Source organism: Saccostrea cucullata, unplaced genomic scaffold (assembly GCF_032062105.1).
Source record: "Saccostrea cucullata isolate Sc308-1 unplaced genomic scaffold, CSIRO_AGI_Scuc_v1 ctg43, whole genome shotgun sequence".
Lineage (NCBI taxonomy): Eukaryota > Metazoa > Mollusca > Bivalvia > Ostreida > Ostreidae > Saccostrea > Saccostrea cuccullata.
Genome location: NW_026934231.1, coordinates 311135 through 329550, shown reverse-complemented (window position 1 = coordinate 329550; position 18416 = coordinate 311135). Strand labels below are relative to the sequence as shown.

General features: G+C 34.3%; 3 protein-coding genes across 4 annotated transcripts in view; 1 reads left to right on the top strand and 2 right to left on the bottom strand.

The window, feature by feature from the left end:
• Positions 1-403: 403 nt before the first annotated feature.
• LOC134240273 (cytochrome c oxidase assembly protein COX15 homolog) lies at positions 404-18326 on the bottom strand. Its single transcript, XM_062722370.1, has 11 exons — positions 18315-18326; positions 8802-8897; positions 6360-6431; positions 4917-5068; positions 3512-3634; positions 3011-3203; positions 2514-2681; positions 2108-2189; positions 1754-1908; positions 1302-1415; positions 404-860 (listed from the first exon to the last, which is right to left on the bottom strand). Exons 2-11 carry the CDS (start codon positions 8877-8879, stop codon positions 723-725), a joined length of 1275 nt encoding a protein of 424 aa, XP_062578354.1. The 5' UTR covers positions 8880-8897; positions 18315-18326; the 3' UTR covers positions 404-722.
• Positions 11191-14447, top strand: LOC134240272 (spermine oxidase-like). Its single transcript, XM_062722369.1, has 5 exons — positions 11191-11403; positions 11684-12570; positions 12825-13024; positions 13920-14028; positions 14133-14447. The coding sequence occupies exons 1-5, from the start codon at positions 11196-11198 to the stop codon at positions 14262-14264; spliced, it is 1536 nt and encodes a 511-aa protein (XP_062578353.1). The 5' UTR covers positions 11191-11195; the 3' UTR covers positions 14265-14447.
• Positions 14813-18416, bottom strand: part of LOC134240271 (structural maintenance of chromosomes protein 3-like) — a 31941-nt gene continuing 28337 nt past the window's right edge. For both annotated transcript variants that reach the window (XM_062722368.1, XM_062722367.1), the window contains 3 exons: positions 15752-15929; positions 15521-15627; positions 14813-15385 (listed from right to left, as the gene is read on the bottom strand). In XM_062722368.1, coding sequence (XP_062578352.1) covers positions 15314-15385; positions 15521-15627; positions 15752-15929 — 357 coding nt within the window. In that variant the 3' untranslated portion in view covers positions 14813-15313. The remainder of the gene's footprint in view (positions 15386-15520; positions 15628-15751; positions 15930-18416) is intronic.

Here is an 18416-nt window from a genome sequence, read left to right as displayed (position 1 = left end):
CCCCACCATGAAGTCTTAATACCCAGAGATCATTGAATTCGAAATTTTGGAAAAGGAATTTTTTGCTTAATAAGATAAATTAATATTGCACATGTTGCCTGCCACAGATCCAGGAGTAAAAAAGATTTTTGAGTATGCCAATAATTTTAATGGTTATGACCTCATCCTTCAAGGAATATGATCGAAGTTCAAAATTTTTGTTCCTGTTTATCTACTTATATGCTTGTGAGAGAGAGGGTCAAAGTATTCCAATATTTGTGAAAGGTCTTCACTTCATTCAGCAAACCTCAGATGATTCTGTTACCTACACCAAATCTGGATGTTGAAGGTACGAATCAGCTACAAATCAACTAGCTAGTTGTAAAACAGTAACTTTTGTTTGAGCGAAAAAGACAAACAGCTGTGCATTTAATATTTTTAATTGATTTACAAACAATAAGTTACAATATAATGAACAGACTGAAGCATAATTGTACTCTGTACAACTTTTTAATAATATCACAATCTGATCACAATAGTATTGAAAAACAAATCATTAAAATTCTATCTTATCATTTACATGATCATTTACTACAATTAAGCAGTTTTGAGCACACATTTAATTTGTAAATGCAAGCATTCACAACATCCAGATCTTTAGTATTTTTTTCCCGACAGCATTTGATCCCATGTCTTCTTATATTCTCATTCTAGAAGCTTTATAAAGTATGGATAATTTTTTTTCATTTTGGGATGGGAAGTCGACGGAACTCGTGAGTCAGCCAGATGGCGATACTGAGTAAAATGAGTGACCCTGACTGATGAGTAGCGGCCAGGGGGGTGGGGACGTATGTCAGAAGGGTAGTGATACCTAGGGATGCCTGTAACATAATAAAATATAGATTAAACATATATACATGTAATCCATTATAAATAAATGAACTGCAGATTGCCAGCTTCTATCCTCTATTCATCTTAATTAACAATATTGACTACTGATAGTACACATTTTGAAACTTGACTCCTTTATCTTTTAAATATACAAGCAAATAAATATGAGACTTTAAACAAGATTTTTCTATTCTTATTCCATATATACATACTGTATATTATTGATAATATGCATTGGCTTTAAAATGATAGTTTGCATAAGAGGTAAACTGAGATGAACTCAAATTTGATACTGTCAGATTCTTTTTAAGCCATACACATGTACCGGTATGTAAACTGATAAAAAAGATCTAATTTTAATAAGAAAACAATTTGAAAGCTTCTTGAAGACTGTCAGAAGAGAGTATATCGCCTGTAAATGAATAATTCACCTGTATAATACCCATTCCTAGGAGGGCATTCACAGCCATTCTCATTCTAGGGGGCAATGGAGCATTCCTACACATGTACCAGAAAATACCAATCAACACCACAGTACTCTCAGCCTAAAAAATGATACAGAAACTACATTTCACTCTTCTTTGGTATTAAAGATATATGCATTTTTATGCGTTGCAGTGAATATGGTTGGGGCATATAGTGTTTTTCTGTCCATCTTTCATTTTTCTGTCCTTTTATCATTCTGTCTTAAAGAAGTTCATTAATCAAGGTAAAAACAAATTGAAAGGTTGATAAATTCTAAAATATATTTAATTATGGCTGACAACTTATTTTTTATTTTTATCACAAATATTTGAAAAATATATTGAATATGCTCAGGAAATTAATCATACAAATGTGTATTTATTTGTGTGGACATTGTGTCACAAACTGGAAATCTTACCAGATGCCTATGGTCAAATTGCACTGTTGTGGGATTTTCAAAGAAATTTTTCCAGGTAGGAGATATTGCGAGGAGGTCACTGGGAATCCATCTGTCGGCCATTTTTGGCCAGGAATTGTAGGTAAGTCCAGCATCCAGGCCAGCAACAAAGGCCCCTACAATGTGAAAATCATTGTTATTACATGTAAACATAAAAGCTTATTTTTCCTTAAGTCGAGTACATTATCCCTTTGAGGAAGAATATGAAAAATAACAGAAAATTTGAGCATTTTTTCCATGGAAAACTTAATGTTGCTAATTATTGGTTTCATAGTAATTTTAAAAGATCATATAAAATGCAAACAACAAAGGCACCTGATATGGCAGTGACAAATATAAGTCCCTTTATGCTATGGGCCATGATTCTTAGTCTTTTCATCTGTGGTGTATTTGGTAACTAAAATAATTCAATAAATTTCTTCATTTAAAAATCTTACATAAGAGATACTTAATAGTCTCAATGTCCTTATCATTAATTTTTTTTTTTACCAAATAAAGCATTATGAACCAATTTCTTATAATTTCTTACATGTAGAGTCCAGATGTTTTGCTTTTATATTGTTGAATACTGTACAATCAAATCAAAACTTTTTACTTAATATTAATATCAAATACTATATCTTTTTGATTTTTAAATATCATCTGTGATGCACAAATTTTTAAATCAGTACATTTCAGGGAATTTTACAGTTGATTTACGTAATTCTACTTCAATACTCACATTGTTAATGGGTAGAAACTGAGTCAATCCCTGCCACATAAACAGAGCATAAAGGATAAAGGCTGATCCTAAGTGTGAGGCCAGTCTATATTGACTGACCCTGGGGATATCGGACGGCTGTGCCTGTTCTTGTAGTCCACTCTTAACCATATACCAGCCAAGAAAGCCCTGGAAGAAGAGCGGGATTAGCACGTATTCTTATGTTCTTGGACTCTGGAATACTAGTAACTGATCATGTTTGATATTAAAGCATACATCCTCCTCCCCTGATATATATATATATGTGATTCCGACCCTTTGACTTTCTAAGATTTTAAAAAATCATCATGAATTAACTTACTATCGTTAATCTCATTTTAATTTCTTAATATTTTAGGAATATTTATTTGTAAAAAAAAAAATCTTCATAAATTTTCAAATGCAATGTCAAGAAAAAATATTTGGTAAGTTTTATATTGTTAACTTGTGCATTTATGAGCATCAGTTCTGGCCCTTACCTGGAAGCCTAATAAAGCTGTATTTAACACTAGGCGGCGCTTGAGACTGGTGGAGACCCAACCCTTACTAAGAAAGTAAGCAGCTGGTACTAAGAATACCATGCCCACCATTCGTCCCCACATCCTATGAGCATACTCCATATAATAAATAAATTTAAAATCGGATAGGGTGAAATCTCTCTCCTTAATGATGCTGAAAACATAAATAGATTTTCATTAATACATGTCTTGGTAACTTTTAACAGACATTATGAATTTCTTTACATGCATTACTACTGGTATCATGTTTTTCCTAAAACAAATAATAAGACTTTGTGTCCATATTAAATAAGTGTGTGATTTCTACAAAATTACATTCAGATACACTTCCACAACAGAATAAGAATAATAAATATTGTGTATGAAATATGACATTTTATGAATTTCTTTTTTATTTTTACAGGGATGAAAGAAGGGTTCTGATAGTTTGTTTAATTTTCCTAATTTACTACATGTACTTACTACTGATATTCAGGGTATTGTTTGTATCTCTCAAACTCTTCCTCCCATTCTTGCTGACTTCTTGGAGGCTTCATATCTTTAATTAACTGCCAATCCACCATGGACAATCCAGACTCTGTCAATCTACATATGCATTCACTCCATTTAGATTTTTTAATATTTTAATTTTACTTATGCAAATGCATTCTTCCTCAATACTTTAACAAGATTTCACCACTTTTCATTGACAATATTTATTAACATGATTTCTTGGGAATATCTTATCTTATTTCTGAACATGTATATTATGTTCACTTATTGTATATGCCTTCTTATACAATATTATAGGGTTATTGAACTTATATTGGTGAATATTGGCACGAGTTGGCTGTTCAAATTCACGAGCTTGCGAGCCAATATTCACCAAGTTCAATAACTCCTTTATTGTATAGCTAAAACATTTCCACACAATTTATAATAATTATTCCAACTAAAAAAAGTCAAATTAATGATTTTTTTTAGTATCAGTATTCAAATTAACGTATGTCTCGTAAGTGTTCAATATCACATCATTCCGATGACCCTACCGAGCTATATGATTTGCTTATTCAGGTTTTAATGGGTCTAATACGTACTAAATTTTTAATAAATAATTTCATTTTGTGTGAAAAATAAACACATCTTACCTAGATGCCACTTCATTTTGTTAATTTAGCTCTGAGAATTTGACCAGACGACTTTTTTTGTTTACAACGGGGCGTTCGATATTGAACGCTCATGTTCGGAATGTTTCGGGCATACTCATATACGTAATACAAACTCAGCGTTCAATAAAACGTCAAGATATTGAACACTAAAATTCTCTAGATTTTTGGTAGCATTTTATTAGAGACTATTTTTAGCTATATAATAATGTACATTATCGTCACATTTTTATGTTCGGAATGTTACAGCATATACCACTTTTAAAATGCATTTCTGATTTTATTTCATTTATAAGAGCATACTTCTTTTTGTTTTCCAACTGTAACACAGCACAAATCTTATATCACTTAGTGCTAGGGTGCTTAATAGGATAAATATGGTATACACAATACCTCTAATACCTCACTTCTTCAGTATATTATGTAGCTTTAAATTTGATTTATATCAATAGTGCTATTGTGTACTGTATACAGGGAAATTTTCGGCCCGTCTTATTTTCGCCCCTTTTGCCCTAGCCTCAGTTGGGCAAATTTAAAAGGGGCTCAATCAAAGAATACACTAAAATTTCTTAAACAAAACTATGACTGGGTGAATTTAAAGCAGGGCAAAATTGTATGCAAGGGTGAAAGAGCGAAAATAAAGCAGGGCAAAAATAACCCTGTATACAGTATTTTCAATATTTTTCTAAGGACTTTTATTTCATAGATTAAAATTTGTTCACCTTGTGACTCCACCCAGTATCACAGCACCAAAACACATTCCAGCACATCCAAACAACCAGGCACCAATAATTTTTTGCTGGCGACTAAATGGTACTATTGCAACATCTGTTGTAGTCCCTCTGATGGGTTGAAATGCTTTTAAAGATAATCCCTAAAATTGTGAAAATAATTTACAATCAATCCAGTCAAAATCAGAAACTTTGTTTCACTCATGTAGGCTACGATTCTTGAGTATCATTCAATCTAGGTGATCAGATCCAATCAAACTAAATATATACCCAGTAAGTACGTCATGAGTATCAAAAAGTGGTTATATTTGCAAGGTATAAAAAATTGATATAAGAAAACTGATAAGAAAAAATAATACCTCATAAACAGTCACATAACATAATTATTATTTATTTAATTTGACAAAATCCACATGTGGCACAAATCATACATATAGTGAACAAATAAATAATCACATAGATTTTATTTAGGGATGTCAACGAATAGTCGACTATTCGACTGTCAGTCGAATGGACCGACGATCGAATAATGAAACGACATTCGAATATTTAATAAATGCAAAAAAAAGAAGGGGGGGTTAAAGAATTCTTGAGCAACTCAAAATTGTAAAGAGTCATTCCTAAAACTATTATAGTATCCGTTCTCTGACGAATAAGAGCTTAAACACAGTCACATTATATAAATAAGTTTCTACATTGTAAACGTGGAAAGTACAGTAATTACATACTGCGATAATTATTTCTCAATTACTGACCTTTATTGCTATCGTAGTAAATTATGCAGTGCTTTACTGGACTTTGAAAATTATTAATTGGACTTGTACTAATTATAAATTTATTTATTACCTATAAGAATGTTCAAATTATGCTATAGGAACACAGCATAGTCGTGAAGTTTTGAAACTTCGATAATTATTAAAACAATAATCTCCTCCCCTTTTCCAATTTATTTCAAATAGTGAGTAAGCTTTAAAAACAATGTGCTAACAATTTTCTAAGTGTACTAGAACAAAAGAATGTACAGACCAATGTATGAATGTGATTCAAGTTACGAAATTTCATACAATTTGGAGAATCAATTGCTGGTGTAAATCTATTTCATTTCTACATCTTATCCCAACTTATTAAGGTTCATCTAAATATCGGTGTGTAACACAAAGTATAGGCATTTAATGTTACTTTTTACATAAATTTACGAAAAAGATTTTTTATTTTTAAAGAAGCTATCGATGCGATTTTTAAAAAAAAAATGTTCCGAATAGTCGACTATCGTTCGAATAATGCAATCGAATGTTCGACTAAGGAAAATAAATATTTTGACATCCCTAATTTTATTATATTAAAGTTAATGAAGTTTCAAATATTATATAAGTGATAATCAAATGCAAAACTTTTACTGTGATGTAATAAATTTTCTAATAGATTTTCTTTTACCTTATTCTTCTTCAGAAATTTGGAAATCTGTTTGTTCCAGGTTGAGAATCGACATCTTGGGGAAGCCAGATTCTGCAAATAAAAATAATATAAATGTCATAATTTAGAAAGATTTCCACAGTATATCTCACATTGATGTATTCTGACAGATTCCTACACAAAATGGAAAGTGACACTGTTTGTGTGACAAGCATCAACTCAAGGTTTAAAGTGAGCACAGCGAGCGTCGCGAAGCAACGCTCGTAACTGCGAGTTCTAACGACAACGCCTGGGCGATGAGAAAATTCGGACTACTGCACATTTATTCCATAGAATTTTTTCCACAATAATCTTGACCCACAATGCATCGCTTCATACACAAACGCTAAAGCCAAGTTCTCGTGAGAATAACGAAAAAAGTTAAAAGAAAAAAAAACTTGCCTTGATTTAATCAATTTATCTGTTTATTGCAGAAAAATAACCATAAACTGATTGAAATCAGCCCAGTTCAGGCTTCGGTTTGGTAAAGCAACATGCAAACGACGTCATGTGACGTCAGAGTCTTATCATACATGTTAACCTATTGTGATGAAAAATAGGGAGATTCAGACCTCAAGAGCGGTAGCATTGCGCGCGCGTTGTTTTACGCTTGGATTATCGATACATTTCATGTAATATACATGTATATAGCCTAAATGAAACCTACAATAATTAATCTTAAATATCAACTGCAAAGAAGAAGACAGAAACACCTTAAGTTTGATATAAATTGTACAAATTCAAATATTTTCATGCTCATCATTTTGCTTGGATTGGCTGTTTAACTAGAGTGATCTTTGCTGATATAGCCTAGAATCAATAATTCTGAATGTTCACTCAGTTGTAAACAAAACAAATGATGACATGGTTTAAACTAGATCTAAAACAAGTTCCTAACTTTCGTCATATAAATCAGATTTCCCGCGATGATCGAAAACGAAAGTAGAGATATGCCACATGGCTTGCCAAGGTCAATCGAGTGATTTCTATTGACTTTATTGATAAAATTGGGAGCTCCTGTCTTTTATAGACGATGTCAAACGTTTTCAACTAATTCTTAAAAGCTATATCTCCTTTTTCATGACAGTGATGTTGACTTGATTTATCGTAACCAATGAAATCACTGGTAAACTTGTGCTATGGTCGTTGTCAAATTCGTGCTTGAAATCTATGTACACATCGGTACAATAAAAGCGTTTGTATGCCTCCGAGTCAAATCACGCGATATCTAATGAGATTTTATGAGAGTGGCTTCAAAAATGGATACCCAAGCGAACCAAAAATACTTTAGACGAAACTTTTGTAGAAAAGCGGTAGATTTCTGAATTAAATCGGTAGGCGGGAGTTGGAGTGAAAAAGCGGTAGACTCCCGCCTAAATCGGTAGAGTTAACATGTATGGTCTTATACGCACCGAATGTCACGTGCGGTTTGACGAGTCCTAAATGAAAACTGGATAAGTATCTGCGCTCGCCCTAACGGTTGCACCAACAACATATTAGTGAGTGCAGCAAGCATTGCGAAGTGACGCATGTCATTGCAAGCTCTTAAAGCAATGCCTGGGTGAAGAGAAAATTCGGACTACTGAACATTCATTCAATAGATAGTTTTCGATAGGCCTGAATTTAGCGAAAGTTACCTCCCGTTGGTCGCCATATTGGAGGTCGACTCGGTGATTTTCCCTCTATGTCTTACCAAGTTTAAGAGGTTGTAGCAGAAATATTTGGTGGAAAATCTTTAATAAATATTTGTTTTCAAATATAGGAGGCTTCCAAAATTTTATATAATTCAGAAAAGTAATGATTTCTAATTCAAAATAGCAAATATAATATTTTTAAATTGGTTGAACAATGAAGGAATATTAGCGTTTGGACCTCCAGTATGGCGGCCAACGGGAAATAACTCTCGCTAAATTCTGGCCAATCAAAAACTATCTTTAAAAAAAAATTCCGCAGTAATTTGGACCCACAATGCATCGCTTCGTACACAAAAGCTAATGCAATGTTCTCCAAGAATAAGTTAAACGAATGATAAACTTGCCTTGATTTAATGAATTTTTTGCCAAAATATAGTGTGAATTAAACGGTCATTAAAATAAAACCTGTTCAGGCTTCGGTTTGGTAAAGCAACATGCATACGACGTCATGTGACGTCAGAGTCGTAGACGCACCGAATGTAACGTGCGGTTTGACAAACCCGATCTAAATGAAAACTGGAAATGTTCTGCGCACGCCCTAACGGTCGCACCGTCCACATATTAGTATCTACATGTAGCATGCTTCAAATATATCGTTTTTTAAAAGTTCATCTAATAAATCGTTATTGCATTAAGTACAGCATAAGCTATCCATTTTTTAAGGAAAAACTTCAAAAAAGATTTCTTCATTAACAGTTTGTTAAATTGCGTCATTAGATTGCAAACTCACTTTTATCCGGCTGTTGCTCAGAAATGATTTGGAATAATTTAACAGACATAGTTTCCGAACGGAAAATAAAGAAGTCATGTTTCAAATCGGTATGTATATAACAAATGACCCTTTTGAGGCTTTTCATAACATGTTGCGTAAAATAAAACTTCCTCGGTGTTACACCAATTCATACATGTTGGTAAAAAATACTCCCTATCTAAAGCGCTTTTGAGAGCCAACTTTAAAAATATAAAAGCTAAAGTAAGGAGAGTAATCAATCTTTCTCCGGTTTTAGAAAGAGAGAGAGAGAGACAGAAAGAGAGAGAGTATTTTGACTGCCTATTTGTGCATACCATAGCAGTAGAGCTGAATTAATATTAACAGTAGCGGGTGTAGAAGTTTATGTGTGTGTGTGTGTGTGGGGGGGGGGGGGGGGCGAAGGGGGAGGGTATGGGTCCTCTATGGGATGGGGTAGGTGGGGGTTTTGGGGGCCTCTCACGAGAAATTTCTGTTTAAAATGGCTCCAAATGGCACATTTTCCAGCATTTTAGATTGAATTAGTTTTTCTTTCCTGTTTTTAAAAAGTTGTTTTTCAAGACCGACTAACAAAAATTTTCAAAAAGAATTTTTGAAAATCTAAAATTTGGATTTTTATAAATTTAAATATGAAAATTACCCCCCCCCCCCCCAAAAAAAAAGTGTTAAAGCTTACAATTTTAGGAATATCAGCATTTGATAAATCATATTTATCAGATGGTTCACTGTCTCACATGTCAAGCTCTGACTACCAAATAAAATACAACTGATGTACTGGTACAATTTATCGACACTTAGAAAATGCTGCTTCTACCTATAAATGCTGAATCCTCTGTTCAGGGAAATAGGTTTCTGTAGATCAGTGCACCATCAATTTTTCTATCCTCTGGGGATGGGAAGGGGTGAATTCAAGTCTTATTTTGCATATCTAGGCCTTTAATTAAATACATTCCCGCGTATATTCCAAAATAAGAATAGGAAAGCCTGGCTACTACCAAAAATGTCATCAGAATTCAGAGAAGCAGGGTTTTTTTTTTTAGAGATAAATATTTTTTGACCCCCAATTAGCCCCATGGTGAAAATTGAAACTCCAAAACTTTGTTGTACATTATTGACTGACTTGACGTATTCCTGTTTATTCCACCAAGCCTCACGTACCAAATGAATTGGGCTACATTCTTCAAAAGGACCCATGTACGCGTAAATCCCGCTTCTCTTGCCTCAGTTTCTATATGATCCTTCCAGGTTTGCCCTTTCCCCTGTGGGCTTCATTCAAGGGCATCCATCCATATTTTTCTTTTTGATATGTAGATTTTAGATGGAATTTTGGTCGATTTTTGTTTGATATAGTTTCAGACCATCAGATGTTTAAGGATATTACGGGTATATGAATAGGTACTGCAAAAAAAAAAAATGTATATAAAAAGTTTTTAAATTAAAAACTTGCTACTTGGATGTACATATCATGTCTGGTTTCTTCTCGAGCATGGATATCGATTCTGAAGCGACTGTAGTTTATATTTCGTTTTTCCACTAGTATAACTTAAAGCAGAAAATTGAATAAAATAAATGTCACGGTTATAAATCTACAGCATCTTTTCTATCTAGTATAGTAACTTAGGTGATTAAAATAATTTTATTTTGGTGCATATTTTGGGGAAACAAAATTGAAACGGCCGAAAACCTTTTTCTGACTCAAAGAACTTCACTGAATTATCTTTTTTGATCTATTAAATAGTATACATATATTGAATGTGTTACCATACTATGTTAGAAATCTTGAAATCACTCATATATGCTTTTGCCGTTGAATCACGTAAACGATTAGAGACTCCATGGAAAGTCACGTTGGGTCAGTGGGTGTTAAAACAGGAAATTTAATAAGTTTTAATATGTATTTTTTAAAACAGACAGTAAACTCTGCCTGGAGATATTAATTGACAATATCTTTAAAATAAGAACCCTTGAAGAATCAAACATTAGTACCGATTTCTTTACATGCATAAAAATTTTATTAAATTAATTTATTAAATTATTTTATTAAATTAATTTCATTAGTTTACAAAAGACATTTTTTTCTGATTTTCTGGTATAGTGTTTTTGGTGATTAAGTTGTAAATTAAGATATAACATAGCAAATAAAATTAAAACTACGTATTTTTTTATAATTCATTGACATGCGATAAGCGGAAGAAATGTCCCACCCGCCACATGTCCAGAAGGACAGTCACATTCAATGCGCATGTATGTAAACATTTTCTTGCGTTATATTATGCAACGCAGCATGTTCATGTAAATCATATGCGAGTTCCGCATCTAACAGCAAAGCTATAAGGTTTAGGAAAAACCAAATTTATCGATAAGACTGGTTAAAGTATGGCAGAGGGGTATGATAAAGCGGGGAGCCCAGTAGAAGAGGGGGCTGATATAACAGGAAACAAGGGCCCCCTCTCTGTGGTCATCGTAGGAGGGGGGATCGCGGGGATAAGTGCGGCGCGTCATCTCATAAAAAATGGAATTCGACAGGTGAAGATTTTGGAAGCAATGAATCGTTTGGGAGGTCGAATACATACTGTAAACGGAGGTAGGTTAATACTTTCTTTAGTTTTCCTCAAATTTGACAAACAATTACATACAAGTACACGAAAACTTCTGAACGAAATGGGCGATCAAAAGGCCTCGATCATAAACATTTAATCAAAGTTGTCAAAATAATACATCAAATACTAACTTATTACTAAATGTATTTGTCTTATAACAATGCTACATGAATTTCTCGGTTATTGATTGTCATTACACCCCTCCTTTCCCATCACCCTCAAAAATGAGAAAGAAAAAAAAATTAATAAAATGCATTTTCATAGATGCAGGTAAAATAGACTTCGGAGCGCAGTACATTCACGGAGGAGAGGACAACTCCTTGTACCAGATAGCTGTCAAACACGATCTTATAGACCGCTCGTCAACACCGACCAAAGGTTCAGTAGCATCAACATTTTACGGAAACGAATTTTACAAAGAAAACGGATCCAGAATTCCAAAGAAAATCGTTAAGGAAGTCAACGAGTTTCTGGAAAGTGTACACAAAGAATGTAATGGTATTGATAATAATACAAACTACCATGAGAGCATGGGCAATTGTTTTGAAAGGAGATTTGAGGAATATTTGGGGTCACGTGACAACACATTGGAGGATGTTGACACGAGGAAAGGGTTGTTCGATTGGCGAATGCGATGGGAGATGCATGATAATGGCTGTCGTTCTTTATTTGATGTAGCTTCGCCAGCAAGGTATCAAAATTATACCGGAAACTATTTTACAGAAATAAAAAATGGGTTTCAGTCAGTGTTTTCAATGCTTTTAAAAGATGTTCCTTGTGCGTGTGTCCGAACAGAAACACCGGTGACGAGAATAAATTGGGAAAATATTCGCATTTGTAATGATGAAAATCGAGAAGATTCAAAGATATGTATGGTTGAAACTAAACACGGTGAATATTTTTATTGTGATTATGTGATTGTCACTGTACCGCTAGGTTATCTGCAATTAAACATAGATACACTATTTCAGCCACCGCTACCCTCAGGGAAAAAAGCGGCGATCTTGCGAAGTGGGTTTGGAAACTTGGTGAAAGTATTTCTTACGTGGACGAAACCGTTTTGGGAAAAATCTTTTGAAGGAATTCAGTTCATTTGGACCTCAGATGAAGACATATTCGACACACAACCTGCGTCAACCTTAACAAAAAAGGTATAAAGACCGTAAACCGCTTGTGCTTAATATGCATGATTCAAAAGACAAAATTACAATTGATATAAAAAAATTCCTTATGAATGGTCTAAGGAAAGATTAAATTATATAAATGGTGTAGTAGAATGGATATCGCTTCAGTTATAAGTGCTTTACAAAAGCACAAATGATCGAGTTCGTAACTCTCTTTCCACTCGAGTTCTTAACTCTCTCTCATTGTTTTTACATATGAACCTTTTTTTCTTTTTCTTCAGAATGGCGATCCGTGGTACCGGGACTTTGACGGTTTTCACGTTCTGGAGGACAACTCCTGTACGCTGCTGGGGTGGATCGGTGGGGAGGGAGGATGTCTTTCAGAACGACTGACCGAGGGGGAAATTCTGGAAACCTGTTACCTACTGCTCAAAAAGTTTGCTGCCGACATGGATATTCCAAAGCCTTGCAAGATACAAAGGTGGGTACTTGATAGCTTTGGGAAGAACTTATACACTAAGCTACTTAGTGAACAAAAATATGGAGCAAGGACCCTGAAATACAAAAGGACCTTAGAATACACTTTTATGACACAACAATGTTTCTTTCCGAGAAATATTTGAAGTCCAGTTACAATTATTTTCGTCATATCAAAAAAGATGTAAATCCCTCACCCTTTATAGGAGTTTTGTGGTGTAGTGGTTAAATGTTTCTGAGTAAAAATTCAAAATAAGATTCTTTATGTTTGAGTTTGAACCCCAAGAAAATTATCTTTAGTATAGAATATTTGCCAAGAAAACTGTTCCACAGAAAAGCTGTCATAATTTTATGCCTTGCAAAAATAAGACATGCCCGTAGGAAGCAATTTCAGTTTGGGGGATGTCACTATCAAATAATTCAAGTATTCGCTGAAAAGGCAAACAAAAGGTCATCAAAAATTACTGAGGGTCACAAGCATTATAGTAGCTATGTTTTCTATACTATTCTACATCAGAAAATCCGGGGATGGGGGTGGGATGGGGTAATTCCCCCCGTTCCTACACCCATGTAAGAACGTTACTATCAATACTAAGATCACAAACTGAATCTGATTTTAATGTACTTTAAGACAGAGGCATTTCCAATACCTTATACGCCCTTGCTCTTTGAGAGGCATGTAAATGCTTGTTTGACGCGTTTCTCGATCTGGCATTATAGTTTATCATTCAAAGGTAGTGTATATCCATGGTAAAAATATTTCTTTTCATCCCTATTATCGATGTTTTTCTTGCATTTTTCATCATAAATTGTGATGAAACCCTTTATAGGTTCTCATTCTACTGCTTTTTAATTCGTTGTACCATCTTCTGGAGCTTGACTTGTTTTGATATCTGTAGAACCCAGTGGCAGAGCCAAGAGTACATCCGAGGATGCTATAGTTATGTGTCCATCTACAACGAACCTAACGACTTCCAGGAACTCATCAAACCACTGCCTTCCAAACAGGTAAGAATTTCTCCATCTTACTGAAGTGATATGTTAATTCTCTAACTTCTAGAGACAATCACTCCATGATTTTGTTCAATAATAACCTGTTTTGATTTTCCTAGAACCCTGTGGTGCTGTTTGCTGGTGAGGCCATGAGTTACTATCATTACTCTACAACCCATGGAGCTTACGAGTCTGGGATAGATGCAGCGAACCTTGTATTACAGAATGTGACACAAATTAATAGGATATAAAGTGAATGGTCATTTCAAATAATTCACTTTGATATTTAATTAAAAACCCATTTTATTAAGACACAATGGATAGTAAATATGTACATCATGGGTCTGAAGAAATTTCATCCTTGCAATTTTGTTATCTGTAAGTTTAAGAAATAAACAGAATACCATTTTCATCCATCCATTCAACTGAAAAAAAAAATAGTGCAACATCCTCAGCTAGTATGGTAGTATGCAAAGGTGACATTTAATCGAACTTATTTGCATATCAGTTATAAAGCAGCAATTCTACAAGAGAGCTGAGGCTTAGGGCCCTACTGGTCACTTAACTATCATTCACCTACCCCGTCTCAAAATATTCTCCATAGACACACCTTTCTTTTGTTTTTCTGTTACAAATACATGCATACGACCTGTAATACCAAGGGGGGATGCTTTACTCAAAATTCAGAATTTCTATTTCATTTTTTCATTAATTTCACAGGTGATATCATGACTCTAATAGTCATCTTCAATCTATGTTGAGGCCTCTTCTTTGCCAATAAGAAATATCAACACTGAACTGCACATACAATAGAATTTTAATTTGATAAAAAAATTAATAAATGGAAATTGCAAGAAAAGAAGTGGTTTTCTATGAACATTTTTGACAGAATTTTAAATCTGCATCATTTTAACAGCACATAATAATTTATCATAATTAAAACTATTTTTAAAAACATATATGTATTTACAGAATGAAAATATGCTAAAAATTTATGATCATACAGAACTCGTGACAAATTTGACACAACATTTTACACAGCTGCTATCTATATGATAAGATATGAAAATGAATAATGTCTATATCTACAATACATATAGATGTTCATGAACCTTTGACCCTGTGAAATATGACACAGGTAAATAAATGCATTGAATTTTACACATGGCCCAAATAATTTGTCTCTTTTCCACATTACGATGCTTGGCTTTGTGCAAAATGCACTAAATGTAGGACTGAGAAATGAGCACATTGCACTCCAGGTCAGCTGCCGGTCAGTCTGTCTGTCTGTTTGACAATATCAGCCGTGAGTCGTATCATCCTCCACAAAATCCTCCGCTTCTTCCTTACTCACACATTCAATGTGAGACACCTACAAACAAACAAGTTGAAACAACTTTTATGGAAAACATACACTTTAGTAAATTAAAAATAAGAACAACAATCATACTTTAATGTATACATGATAGTTTTGTGAAATGATCATGATTAAAGTATAGAGCCCTACCTTATTCCTGAACTTGACGCCATAAAACTTGTCCGCATGTTCTAGTAACTCTGGTCTAAATGTTGTAGTAATGAACTGAGCATTGCCAGCCAACTCATGGATCATATCTACCAAAATAATTACAAATGACACTACAGTTCAATATTTCCTGGAAAAATATTCCATTGTTATACTGCAGCAGTAAATAATATCATTGTGAGGTATTGAAGAATGCTACATGTATGTCGTTACCTGCCACTGCTTTCCTGTGACTTGAATCTAAAGCCTGATCAATTTCATCAAAAAGATAAAATGGGGCTGGATCACATTTCTGGATTGCGAAGATCAATGTCAAGGCCACCAAAGATTTCTGTCCTCCAGAGAGCTGCTGCATGTCTCTCATCTCAGCCTTGTTCCCAGTGAAAGAAACCTGAACAAAACAAAATTGTAAGGTTTAACTGAAAACCCCAAAAGCAAACCATGCCAGATGCCTCTGAAGTGACTGCACCTCTTTTAGATCAGTAATGTTTTGAAAGAGATATTAAACACCTTTTATTTGTATTTTGATATGGATCTTATCACAAGACTTGATCCCATAGATCAAAATATAAATTTTAAAATTTGCACAATAGCACTCTGTTGTTTAAATTCTGTGAAAGTCATGTAATTTGAGTACAAGAGGAGTTGTAAATAAACAAGAGGCCCATGGGCCACATCGCTCACCTGAGAAGCTTTGACCATTCTGTTCTTTACCAGATTTCCTCCTTGTAATACAATGCATCCCCACCCTACCCCACTGATCATAATTTAAACATTTAGAAATCTACGCTACCCAAGGATCTTTCCATGTGCACATAAGTTTCAGCTTTTCTGGCCCAGTGGTTCTTGAGAAGAAGATTTTCAAAGATTTTTCCTATATATTTCTATGTAAAACTTTGATTCCCCATTGTGGCCCCGCCCTTCCCCCGGGGGTCATGATTTGAACAATTTAGAATCTACACTACCCCAGGATGCTTCCACATAAGTTTCAGCTTTTCTGGCCCAGTGGTTCTTGAGAAGAAGATTTTCAAAGATTTTTCTTATATACCGTATAATCCCTATTAACCGCCCCGGGCGCTTAGAAAATTGTGAAAAGGGGGCGGTTATTTGGTATTCAAGTTATATTTTTCGATGTCATATTTCAGCTTAAAAAAATATTTTGAATAAAGAATAAAATTCTGAGAACCACGAAATAATTGTCTTACTTTCCTTTATGTTAAGATAAGCCACTCAAATTATGCAAATTGATTTATTTTCCACCAAAAAAATAGACAATACACGAGGAGAACGTCTCTTGGTAAGTAACTTTCACTTTCAGAAAATTGTAAACAATGATTAGTTCGTTCGCAGAATCTTTCACTTTCAGTTCGATTAACTTTTTCAAAGATTATTTCGTTTATTGTCCTGGTGACCCAGGGTCACTATCAACTTCCTCGTCAAGATCGGAAGCTTCCCCATCGGTTTCATCGCTCCATTCGTTGACAGCATCCAATTCCATTTGAATGTTTTCCTGAAGTTGGTTAATTCCCTCAATATCGCCTTCTGTGGGGGTGTCAAATCCCTCAAATGGATCATCACTTTCATCCCCCGACTGGAATAATAACTCATCTTCTGTGCCATCGAGGTTATTGGAAATTCCTGTTTTCAAAAACGATTTCCGTATAATATCTGGGGAAACCGAGGCCCATGCTTCTTTTATCCATTTCAGAATTTTTGTTTTCTCCGGTGGTCGGCGATTTCCTTGTTTTGTTAACGAGACATTTCCATCAAACAACCATTCGTCGTAAAGTTCTCTATAACGATCTTTGAATGGCTTACCGTATATACTCGCCTATAAGTCGGTCCGCCTATAAGTCGGTTGTATTTTTTGAGGTTATTTGGCAGGGATTTGCCATTGACCCGCTTATAAGTCGGTACAACTTTTTGCCAGAATCAGATGACAATTTCTTATAAATTTTCTGATGTTTTAGCCGAATTTCAATAAATATTTATAGAAATGAAGTCGATATTTAGCTTTAAGTCATAAAACAAAAATAAATCTGCCCTCTTAAGATTAAAATAAAATAAAGTTATTAAATACATGTATATAAAATACATGTAAATCATGTATAATCTTATAATGCATACATGATATAATGTATCCATACTTTGTTCAATGATAGCTGTTGAAAATGTATAAAGAATACGATTCGCCATCCAGAAAAATACCAGTCTTTTTATGACTCGCCTATAAGTCGGACATAGACTATTGGACTAAAATTTAACTCCCAAAATACAGACTTATAGGCGAATATATACGGTATTCCAACTGACATCGCAGGGCTGCAACTTCGATGTACATCCACCAGGAATTATTGCTACATCTGTATTATATTTTCTTGTCAAGAGTTCTTTAATAGCTTTAGTCTTATGTCCAGAAAACGAATCCCAAATTAGTAACCTCTGGGTAGAATTTTGTCTCCAAATGACATGTAGCCAGAATTTCATTGTACTTTCATCCGCCCAAGCTTTTGGAGTCATTTTCACAATGACTCCTGTGGGTACATCTTTTAAGGGATGCACGCCTTTCATCAAAACTAGCGGAAGCAGCTTGGTACCATCGGCTAAAGCGGAGAGACATACAGTTATTCTAGATTTTTCATGCCCTGTACTGGCCATCTTTATAGTCTTTTTCCCTGAAAATTCAATTGTTTGGTCCCCTGGCATATCCATCCACACTGGTGTTTCGTCCATATTTCCAATGCTGGACAAGGGATATTCTTTTCTTTTCCGCATCGCTATAACAAATCTTAAAAACCCGTCAACTTTATCACTGAGGTGACTTTCTGTTTTTTGAGCTGTATGTGTAGCTCTTCGGAAACATACACCATTCCTTTAC

Bases quoted from the DNA above. Each gene is read 5' to 3' on its own strand.
- LOC134240273 (XM_062722370.1), bottom strand. From the start codon at position 8,879: ATGACTTCTTTATTTTCCGTTCGGAAACTATGTCTGTTAAATTATTCC. The intron at 2,682-3,010 runs GTAAGGGCCAGA...CTCTTCTTCCAG, and splicing joins CAGCTTTATTAGGCTTCCAG to GGCTTTCTTGGCTGGTATAT. The intron at 1,416-1,753 runs GTAAGATTTCCA...ATCATTTTTTAG, and splicing joins AATTTGACCATAGGCATCTG to GCTGAGAGTACTGTGGTGTT.
- LOC134240272 (XM_062722369.1), top strand. From the start codon at position 11,196: ATGGCAGAGGGGTATGATAAAGCGGGGAGCCCAGTAGAAGAGGGGGCT. The intron at 12,571-12,824 runs GTATAAAGACCG...CTTTTTCTTCAG, and splicing joins CGTCAACCTTAACAAAAAAG to AATGGCGATCCGTGGTACCG. The intron at 13,025-13,919 runs GTGGGTACTTGA...TGATATCTGTAG, and splicing joins AAGCCTTGCAAGATACAAAG to AACCCAGTGGCAGAGCCAAG.